Source organism: Lampetra fluviatilis, chromosome 3 (assembly GCF_964198595.1).
Source record: "Lampetra fluviatilis chromosome 3, kcLamFluv1.1, whole genome shotgun sequence".
Taxonomy (NCBI): Eukaryota; Metazoa; Chordata; class Hyperoartia; order Petromyzontiformes; family Petromyzontidae; genus Lampetra; species Lampetra fluviatilis.
The window spans coordinates 13,066,148-13,077,323 of record NC_136277.1 but is presented as its reverse complement, the minus strand read 5'-3'; the positions used below and the strand labels follow the sequence as shown (position 1 = coordinate 13,077,323).

Here is an 11,176-nt window from a genome sequence, read left to right as displayed (position 1 = left end):
CTGCAGGTATTGTGGTCAATGCAAACATGACTCCTTGTAAAAAAAGGTGTCAGTTTTGTTGCCAGATAAAAGGGTAAAAAAACAATGATCATATTTTGCTACTGGCAAATAAGGTTCCAATGGTTTATAGTACTTGTAAACGGTTGTGTTTTTTATTGAACCATAACCCAGTACAAAGCACGAGCAATGGGAGAAACGGGGTGGGTGGGGGGGTACAGATATTCCACAGACTTTATTTTAATTTGTAACAAAAAATATAAACGAATATCAATAACCGCATATTTCTAGGCAGGGCACTGCCCGACCTTTTTTCCGACAAGAGTCGTTCTTTTCCCGCACCTCGGCCGTGAAACGTTTCCGATGCGCATACGTGCGTGCATGGGCATGGTGAACTCCTTTCGCACCGTACGTAGCCCAGAGGTCGCAAACGGGTTTTGATTCCTTACCCGTACCCGGCCGCACCAGGGTCGCAAACGGGTACCCGTACCCGGCCGTACCCGTACCCGGCCGGGTACGGGTAGGGTATGGGTATCGGGTACCTGATTGCGACCTCTGGGATGAAGCCACGTTGCAGGCGCGGGTGGGTTGATTCTAGGAACTTGAATTGTGAGAAGAGACAAGACGTTGGGAAATGAGTGACAAACGGTTACTCACCAGTGACTCACGGCCTACCCGTACCCGGCCGCACCAGGGTCGCAAACGGGTACCCGTACTCGGCCGGGTACGGGTAGCCGGGTATCGGGTAAGGTACGGGTATCGGGTACCCGGTTGCGACCTCTGACGTAGCCGACCGTGCTCATAGGAGGTGCGGAGGAAGGACAACAAGCAAAGACACAGCAGCAACAATAAGCAGCAGCAGTGCCTGAGGGTTAACCAGGCCAACACGGCAGCCGTGTCCATTGGTCACAACTCCTCCTCGCTGCCTCACCCCCTTCTCCCTTTGTCACTCACCTCCCCAAGGTGCGGATGCTGGGAAGCGATCTTTGAAACAGTGTTAAGTGGGAAAAAAAACAATTTACAAATAACAGCGATACTATTGGTCCGATTACAGACTTCGTCAATCCCATGCTTATTTGGAACATCCCCGCTGCGCTACGGAAAAGAATACCCCAAAAAATAACGAAACTCGTATAATAATTTTTTACTTATTTTAGCATCTTGTAACCCATCGGGTGTTTGCTTTGCTGCGCTCTGAAGCCTGCGACATAACCCTCTTCCCGTTCGGAGACGTCTGCAAGTTGCAGGCTGTGGGGGGGGGGGGTCCCGTTCACCGCCGAACCTCGGAACGCGTGAGCGGGTAGGCGTTCATTTTATTCAGAGAGGCGTAGTAGCGCCGTTGTTTTTAAAGACGTCGTACTCACCGCAGAGAACCGTAGCCACACGACCGACACACTCCACGATGGCTGGCGCAAAAATGTGCCACGCGCCCTCCCGCATGGCCTTGTGGGAGCCTCGGTACGAGTAAAGTTATTTTATTTCAGTTTTTCTTTCGGATCCGTTCCGATGACGTGCACGTGCGCGCGTGCTTCAGGAGAAAATACGTCATCGGAAACGGAATCGGAAGAAAGGTTCAAGACAGTACGATTCCACGGCTGAAGAACAGGGCTGTCGGAAAGACAGCGTCTGAAGGACAGACCTGTTCTTCACCTGAGGACGGCTGCTTGCGTTGTGGCCGAAACGTCGTGAGAATTTTATTTTATCACGTTTTATTTTTATTATTTTATTATTTCTCTTCTACGTGACTTTACCGAAAGAACCAAGAAGATGAATCCCTGCAGTCACGAAAGCTTTAAATCGACAAGCAATCATCATCAGGTGTGAAAATCACAGCTATAATTTTTTTTACTATAGTTAAAGTTTTATTAATTACATTTTTGAATTTTTTATCCTTTATTTTATTCAATAATTTTTTATTTTATTTAAATTTCTTTACCTACGTGACTTTACCAAAAAAAACAAAAGTATAAGAATCCTTTATTGGGCCGTCCGGGCCAGCATGGAAGAATCGAACCAAAACGCCTTGTAGAGCGGCTCCCTTGAGCTCCCTCCAGTGCAAGATGACCTTCCGCCAGCAGTGTCTTGAGTGAGCAATTACAGCGGTTGCACCGTTCACTTTCACCTTGCTTAAACAAAAAAAATTAACCCCTAAAAACAAAGTTTTTCACTATAAATCCTTTATATGCGTGGCAGCTAGAGTCCTCTCGTCCTCTGGCTTGAGATGGCTGCCACCTATGGGTCAGATGATTGCATTGCACCTTTAAGCAATTGGTAATTAAATATAATATTTTTGTCCTAAAAAGTGTAAAATTTTGGAATTTTTTTTTCTCACGAACATTAATTGTCACGCACAACGAGTCTATGGGGAAAATGTCAGCTCGATTGGATCACGGGAAGTGGGTTAAAAAACGACCAAAAGATTTGCACGGTCCTAAGCAAGCAAGCAAGCGAACTTAATATAAAGGATTTAAAAACAACGACGACGACGACGAGCGATCACGGCGAGGCGTTGCCACCGCCGGCGACGGCCGCGTCGGCCAGGTGCGTGCGCTGGTGCGTCTTCATGTTGGAGCACTGCGAGAAGGCGCGGCCGCACACCTCACAGCGGTAGGGCTTCTCTCCCGTGTGCGTGCGCATGTGGTACTTGAGGCCCGAGAAGAGCGTGAACGAGCGGCCGCACACGTCGCAGCGGTGCGGACGCTCCCCCGTGTGCGTGCGTCGGTGCACCTTGAGGTTGCCGTACTGCGCGAAGGCTCGGCCGCACACCTCGCAGCCGTAGGGCCGCTCGCCCGTGTGCACGCGCCGGTGGTACTCGAGGCCCGAGCGCTGAGCGAAGGCGCGCCCGCACACGTCGCAACGGTACAGCTTCTCGCCCGTGTGCGTGCGCGCGTGCGTCTTCAGCTTCGAGCGCTGCGAGAACGAGCGGCCGCACGCGTCGCAGCCGTACGGCTTCTCGCCCGTGTGCGTGCGCTCGTGACGCTTGAGGTACGCCGGCTTCTCGAAGCGCCGCTCGCAGAACGAGCAATTGTGCGGCCGCGAACGCTCCGGGCGGTGGTTCCCGCCGACGTCCGGGAGGGCGGTGGTGGCGAAGGTGTCGGCGATGGAATAGTCTGCCGGGTCGTTCCGTTGCTCCAGAACGATGTGCGTGTCGAACGTGGCGGTGGCGGCCACGGCAGCGTCATCGTCACGAATCTCCTCCTCCCCCGCTTCCTCCTCCCACTCCGCCCTTTCGTCCTCAAACTGCTGCTGCGGCTGCGAAGGTGCGACCGCGTCAGCCGTGAGTGCGGCGCACTCGCCGCCCGCAGTCTGCCGGCAGGCCGATCGAACGAATGCGATCGTCGGGAAGTGACTGATCACCGCGCTTGTCGTCCCTAGAAGAGATCGGATGCCGAGTCGTCATCGGGCTCTCCCACGATCTGACGGCACGAGTGCAGAGCGATCGCAACGCGATCCGAAATTCCACGAAAGATCTAAACGCGACTGCAACTCACGTGGCGTTGTTTATGTTGTATTTTTTTGCATGCCATGCCGGGCTTTCATCGATGCTACTCGCTAACACCACTTGCCCCTACAGTCTGTTAAAGCTACGGTCGCAACGCGCCCCGTACAGCTTGGACGCCCGCGCGCCTTCCAATCGGTTCAAATTCGTTGTTCATAATCAACGTTTTTGGGTTTAGATCGCGTTATTTATAAATGTGTCGTAACCCTCCACCACCCGACACGGCCAATCAGCAAAAAAAAGTGTCACGTTGACAAAAGACAAATAGTTCACTGCTTTAGCCCACCGGTGTGTTGAAGCGTGAAACCACAACATTTACAAGCCTACGTGTTAAAGCCAAATTCGTTGCTAAAATATACCAGCGTTCAACTCTCGAATGGCATAACTTTCGAGAAGTGATTGTCGATTCCGAAAATTATTGTCTAGAAATCGGTAACGGATAAACAGCCCTAATCACAAGTGCTCTGTATGATGAGTCAGAGCTCTTGAATCGTTGATCACGAAAGTCACGTCTTGGAGTAGCGTATCACAATCCCTCCATCGTCACCAAAATGACATCATTCAACGGATAACGCTGCTCATTACGATACGGCGCGGGCCTACATGATATTGCCAAGAGCCGTAAGTGTGATCAACTTAGCGGTGAGAAAAAGGTTGCACATAGCAGAAGATTTCAGGATGCGGGCAGTGATGAGAATGAAACTGGGAACTATTTGGACACATATGTAGGATGGACAGCAGGCAAATGAAAAGTGTGTCGCTCGGGAAAAATGGGAAAAGAACCAGACAGAGAATTGCTTGACGACAACATCATAAGATACTAATAGGGTTTTTCCCCTTTTTTCTGGCAACAAAACTGACACTTTTTGCAAGGAATCATGTTTACATTAACCACAATACTTGCAGTCAAATGCAAAAAAAAATACTGCAAGTATTGTGGTTAATGTAAACATGATTCCTTGCAAAAGGTGTCAGTTTTGTTGCCAGAAAAAAGGGGAAAAACCCTATTAGAATATTTTGGTACTGGCAAAAGAGGTCCCATGATGAAACATCATAAGAGATTCGTGCCAGAGAGATGTGGCCACTACTTGATCGTATTGACACTGCAAGACAGAGGAAAGTGGAAACAAATGAGGAAACGTGCAGTGGACGCCTACGGGCTATCTGCCACATGGATCGTGATGCAGATGATGATGATTCAAGTGTGGCAGGAAAACCACCAAGGGTAGGTGGAACAGCCGGTCCAGGGCTCGCAAAACGCCTTACCCTGAGCGAGATCCACCGCCTCCGTTTTGATCTCTGGCCACATCGGGATCGGTACCTCGCTCGTTTCACCTGGCCAAAAGGAAGAGGCGAGCCACAAATTAATTACGTGACTCCAGAATTACTTGCAGTGCGGTGGTTACACACGCCTGCGATCCGGCAGTATTGGAGGCACAGCGAGGGTTTGATGGGTCCATATTCTTAGGTTTTTTCGGTAAAGTCACGTAGGTAAAAAATTAAAATTAATAAAAGTAAAGTAAAAATAAAATAAAAATAAAAATCACGACGTTTCGGAGGCAACACAAACTTCCGTCTTCAGGTGGAACCGTCACAGCACGATAGCTGTATCCTGACCTGCTTTTGTGCTTTTACCATCTACATGGCAGAGGCTCGGTCTCATTTGCAGCATTTTGTTATGTAGGCTAGCCGTAGTCTCAAGCCGCACCTCACCATAATAATAAAAAGTGGGCCGTTCCCGGCCCATCCCCCCCCCTCAACCATTTTATATACGGAGTGGTATCTCTTGTAATCTCTCATTTACTTGATACAGCTATCGTGCTGTGACGGTTCCACCTGAAGACGGAAGCTTGTGTTGCCTCGGAAACGTCGTGATTTTTATTTTTATTTTATTTAAATTTTACTTTTATTAATTTACATTTTTTACCTACGTGACTTTACCGAAAAAACCTAAGAATATGAATCCTTGCAGTCACGAAAGCTTCAAATCTAGAAGTTTGATGGGTCGCGGAAAAGTTGCGAAAATTCCCTTCCCCGTGGGCGTGGAGGTACCATGCCCTGGCAGAAAAAATGTGGACTCCACCCGTTCCGTCTGTTTGGCGTAGAATTAAGTGGAAAGTATGTTAAATACTTTGCCAGGTCTACAGGTCGTGAGTTCGATCCCGACCCCTGATGCCTGTATATTTGGCGTTGGCATGTTCTCTCCGTGGTCACGTGGGATTTTTCTCCGGGTTACCCGCGGTTTCCCTCCGCATTTGGAATCAACGTCACGCGTTTAGAGCATCTGGCTGCAATAAATTTCCACGCGATGATAAGCCACTTCGTTGAGCTATCATTTATCACCAGGTCGCTTCTGAAAAAGAGCTATACAGCTCAGTGTTGGGCCTTACCTGGTCAAATAAAAATAGTTTCCACACTGAAATACAAATGAACGATTCGTATTGAATTTTTGGGTCAAATCGCATAAGTAAAATGTGCGTGAATGTACGTAAGTATGTTGAACTTCTTTCGCACCACACGTAGCCAACTGTGCAATTAATGCAGTTGTGTGAACAAACGGTGCCAAGAGCACTTAAATGTTTTTTTAAAGTGGCTTATCACGTGGAAATTTTAAGCAGAAAAGCAATCTAAACGAGAAAGATGCATAAATTTCGATTTAAAGCTTTCGTGACTGCAGGGATTCATCTTCTTGGTTCTTTCGGTAAAGTCACGTAGAAGGGAAATAGAGGACAGCCGCTTGCGTTGTGGCCGAAAGTCGTGAGAATTGTATTTTATTGTTTTATTTTTATTATTTTATTATTTCCCTTCTACGTGACTTTACCGAAAGAACCAAGAAGAATAAAGATGCATGTTTCATCAGGGTTGCAGACTGCACTTAACACCGATGGGGCCTGATGCGGCCTAACATTCTTAATTATTATTAATCGTAAAATTCCGAGAAGGAAATTATCATCAGGCCCCATGATGCTAAGTGCAGTGTCTAATATGTATGCAGTCTATCTCTCTGGCACCTCTACGTAGGCCCGTTGCCTGAAACGTCGCCAATTTATGTATTTTTAAATCCTTTATATTAAGTTCGCTTGCTTGCTTAGGACCGTGCAAATCTTTCGGTCGTTTTTTAACCCACTTCCCGTGATCCAATCGAGCTGACATTTTGCACACAGACTCGTTGTGCGTGACAATTAATGTTCGTGAAAAAAATTTTCAAAAATTTTACACTTTTTGGACAAAAATATTATATTTAATTACCAATTGCTTAATGGTGCAATGCAATCATCTGACCCATAGGTGGCAGCCATCTCAAGCCAGAGGACGAGAGGACTCTAGCCGCCACGCATATAAAGGATTTATAGTGAAAAACTTTGTTTTTACGGGTTATACTTTTTATTTTAAGGCCACGCAGTGTTATTGACGAAGGTGTTTGCGTTTTGTTTGCTAATCGACTCGTGTGCAGGTTGACAAAGGGGCCGTTCATAAATGACGTCACGCGATTTTGGACGATTTTTTACCCCCCCCCCCCCTTCGTCACACGGCGTCACAAAAAGTCAGACCCCCCTCAAATATGATGTTACAAAGCTCTGCCCCCCCCCCAAAAATAAAACATGCTTCAAATCGCTTTAAACTATTATCATTGTAGTGCGTATTTAATGTGCCGCTGCACTCTGATGTTATAGGAGAAAACATTTATGAAAAAAGTATATTTAATTAAGTAAAACGTGTTGTCTATATTTATTTAAAGTTGCGCATTTTGACGTGACGTCACATTTCTCAAACCACCCCCCCCACCCCCTTCGTCACAAATCGTCACAAATATCTGACCACCCCCCACCCCCCCTAGGTGCGTGACGTCATTTATGGACGGCCCCAAAGATTTCGCAGGACGGTGCGTGCCAACTATCCACTGCACCAAACTGCACCACCCATTCCATGAGCTTGAAATCGCCTTACCTTGGCTCATGGAACACGTCTCTCTTTTCAGTTCATTCCACGCCACAGAATGGGCCTCTCCACACTGATCTGGGAAAATACAACCGCGGCTCAGTCAAGAAATATTCGCAATCGCCAGAGACACTATTAGCGGAAGAATTACTCACCCTCATCATCCCTCCCCCCCCCAACCCAACATCCGCACACCCCCACCTCGCACCGCTCCCACCGATGGTGTGACAAATTGCCGTGATTCATGGTTGCAATTCAATTCACGAGCCAAATCGGTTTTGTTTGACAATGTGGTGAATGGTAGTAGCCTCTGGCAACGTGCTGCACGGGTGCCGTGAACCTATTAGGGCGCCGTGGTGCTGAGATGTTAACTCCCTCGCCTGGTGTACAGGAGGTCGTGGGTTCGATCCCCAACCCTGAGGTCTCCATATTTGGAGTTTGCGTGTCTCTCTCTCTCTCTCTCTCTCCCCGTGGTCCCGTGGATTTATCTCCGGGTCCTCCGGTTTTTTAACCTCCACATTTACAATCAGCGTGCTGTAAACGTCTACGTGATAAGCCACTTCGTTGAGCTATCATTTGTGGCCAGAATGCTTCTGAAAATTAAGCTAATAGCTCAGAGAGCTTTTCCCGGTACGATAAAAAAATAATCGTTCAGTTTTATTTGTACATGTTTTACAGTTATTTGTTTACCTTTCCTATACTTTGCACTCTCATCATGTTTTTGTATTGTTTGTTGTTGTAAAGTTCTGACCACGTGCCCCCTACCCAAACCTCTAGTAAAAAAGAGCTTTACAGCTCACCAAATTTCGATTTAAAGCTTTCGTGACTGCAGGGATTCATCTTCTTGGTTCTTTCGGTAAAGTCATTACGTGACTTTACCGAAAGAACCAAGAAGAAGCTCACCAAATTCCTGCAGCAATAAATAAAAGATTCTGATGATCAACGATCGATCAATTTCCCCCCGAAGCGACGCTCGCTGCGGCCTCGTCGTTCACCTGGACGCTCGCCGCCGCCCTCCGCGCCCTCCCCGGCTGCCGCGAGGCCGCGTGCGCCCTCTCCGCCCCCGGCACTCGAGGTCCCGGCGAGGGCTCCGATGTCCATCGCGTCGAGCCGGCCCACGCACGCCGAGAACTCGCGGCTCAGCCCCGCGAGCAGCGCCAGCAGCGCCTCCACCAGGCTCACCAGGGTCGCGTCCTTCACCGCGGCGGCGGCACCGGCGGACGACGCGCGGGGCTCGTCCGGGAGCAGCAGCGCCGCCACGAACCGCCGCAGCACGGCGTAGAAGCCGAAGGGCAGGCGGTCGCGCGCCGCGGACAGCAGCTCGGCACGCACGAGGCCGTCCCCGACGCAGGCGCGCAGGACCCCGTAGTCCCGGATGCCCAGCTCCGAGTCCATGGCCCGGGCCACCTCCGCGTTCACGCCCTGCGCCTCCAGCCACGCCGGGAAGTCACCGCTCGGCTCCGGGAGGGGGGGTGCAGGGAGCGCGAGGGAAGGGGCGGCGGGGCCAAGCAGGCACGCCATCCTAGCGGGAGATACAGAAAGGTTTTCTCACTTGGGTGGAGGTGGTTACCGTGCGGCTGCGTCGGTAACGCAATCCGGCAAAATATTTTTTTTTAAACACGCTTTAATGAAATGTACCGTGCTAGTAATGGCAGAACTCCACGACTCCAGGAAATGGCCCCGAAGCTTGCCATAACGTAAGGGTGCCATGGCCAATTACAGCCAACGTCAGTTGAGCGTAGACAATTAGACCCAAGCCGAAACATAACATCGAAAAAATATTGTTTTAAAATATATATTTTGTAGATTTAATGATAGAATATAGTATTGTCATCAGTATGACATAAGTATACCAAGTTTGCAGTCGATACCACATTGGGAAGTGGGTAAAAGTTGAGTTACAAGATTTGAGGATACGACAACAACAGACAGAGTGAGTTAAATAAAAGCGTGTAAAAAAATAATTTTGCGCGTTAGATTGCCCAAAATACAAAGGTTGTTGTCAACCCACCACCACCCGACAAAGCCAAGTTCAAGCCCTGTTAGCGAGCAGCACCTATGAAGGCCGGCACGGCGCATGAGGTGGGATGGGTGGCCAACACCACGCCTTTGTCTCCCGAGTGATGTTTACACAAGGCAACGGGGACTAATTTGAGGCTGAGTCGACCTAGGGGAGGCCCCGAGAGCGGGAATCGAACTCGGGTCGCCGGGTCCTGCAGTGCGCCCACCACCTTAAAACGAAACTATGTTTTTTTTTCTCTTCAGTCACGAAAGCTTTAAATCGAAATTTATGTTTTTTTTTATTTAAAGCTTTCGTGACTGCAGGGATTCATCTTCTTGGTTCTTTCGGTAAAGTCACGTAGAAGGAAAAATAATAATTATCACGACGAAACGTCGTGAAAATTGTATTTTATAATGTTTTATTTTTATTATTTTATTATTTCCCTTCTACGTGACTTTACCGAAAGAACCAAGAAGATATGTTTTATTTTTATTTTACCAGATAAGGCCCACTGAGTTATACAACTCTCTTTCACAAGCAACTTGGCCACAAATTATGTGGACATTTACAGCAGTAACCAAATGCGCTCTAAACGCGTGGATGTTGATTCTAAACGTGGAGGGGAAAACCGGAGGACCCGGAGAAAAATCCACGCCACCACGTGGAGAGAGAGAGAGACACGCAAACTCCAAATATACAGCAGGCATCAGGGTCGGAAACGAACCCACGACCTCCTGTATAGCAGGCGATGAATTTAACATCAACTAGTCACCGTGATGATGATGAGAGAGAGACACGCAAACTCCAAATATACAGCAGGTGTCATCCCTCTGCCCCATATCTTCATCTCATCATCATCATCTCTCAGTCTCCCTGACTCCCCACGTCTCTCTCAACCCCCCCCCCCAATATCTCTCTCATCACCTCTCCCCATCTCCCATCCCTCTGCCCCATCTCTCCATCTCATCATCATCATCATATCTCTCCGTCTCCCTGACTCCCCACGTCTCTCTCACCCCCCCCCCCCCCAATATCTCTCTCATCACCTCCCCCCATCTCCCATCCCTCTGCCCCATCTCTCCATCTCATCATCATCATCTCTCTCCGTCTCCCTGACTCCCCACGTCTCTCTCAACCCCCCCCCCCAATATCTCTCTCATCACCTCCCCCCATCTCCCATCCCTCTGCCCCATCTCTCCATCTCATCATCATCATCTCTCTCCATCTCCCTGACTCCTCACGTCTCTCTCAATCCCTCCCCCCCCAATATCTCTCTTATCACTTCTCCCCATCCCATCCCTCTGCCCCATCTCTCCCTCTATCTGTCACACACACACACAAAGTCTCTTACGGCACAACAGCTGCAGCTGCAGCAGCAGCAGAGTTCACGGCACTCCGACGCCTCCTGCCCCAGCGCACCGCCTCAACAACTGGCACTCAATTAACGCGGCGTCGTCATCACCATCATCATCATCTTCGGCATCATCATTAGCAGCAGCAGCGGCAGCGGCGGCATCACCATCATCATCTTCTGCATCATCAGCGGCCGCAACGGTTGAAGTCGACGTTAATACCCGGAGGCCATATTGGGTGAGGTTCGTCACAGAATCTCTTGACGGTGATCGCGATCGGAATCTTCAGTATTTAGAATCACAGTCTCGCTTTAGGCACGGAGGAGGAATCCGACGAGCGATGAAGCTCTTTGCCGCCCGTCACACGCAAGGACGCCGTCTGTCACA

General features: G+C 49.1%; 1 protein-coding gene across 2 annotated transcripts; it reads right to left on the bottom strand.

The window, feature by feature from the left end:
* Positions 1 to 1,817: 1,817 nt before the first annotated feature.
* On the bottom strand, positions 1,818 to 10,965 carry LOC144952665 (uncharacterized). Of its 2 annotated transcripts, none has more exons than XM_078883151.1 (5): positions 10,900 to 10,965; positions 8,431 to 8,957; positions 7,445 to 7,513; positions 4,763 to 4,831; positions 1,818 to 3,368 (listed from the first exon to the last, which is right to left on the bottom strand). In XM_078883151.1, the coding sequence occupies exons 2-5, from the start codon at positions 8,954 to 8,956 to the stop codon at positions 2,494 to 2,496; spliced, it is 1,539 nt and encodes a 512-aa protein (XP_078739277.1). In that variant the 5' UTR covers position 8,957; positions 10,900 to 10,965; the 3' UTR covers positions 1,818 to 2,493. The 2 variants fall into 2 exon arrangements, with proteins under 2 accessions (XP_078739277.1, XP_078739269.1); XM_078883143.1 differs by having other exon boundaries at positions 10,789 to 10,964.
* Between the last annotated feature and the right edge of the window lie 211 nt (positions 10,966 to 11,176).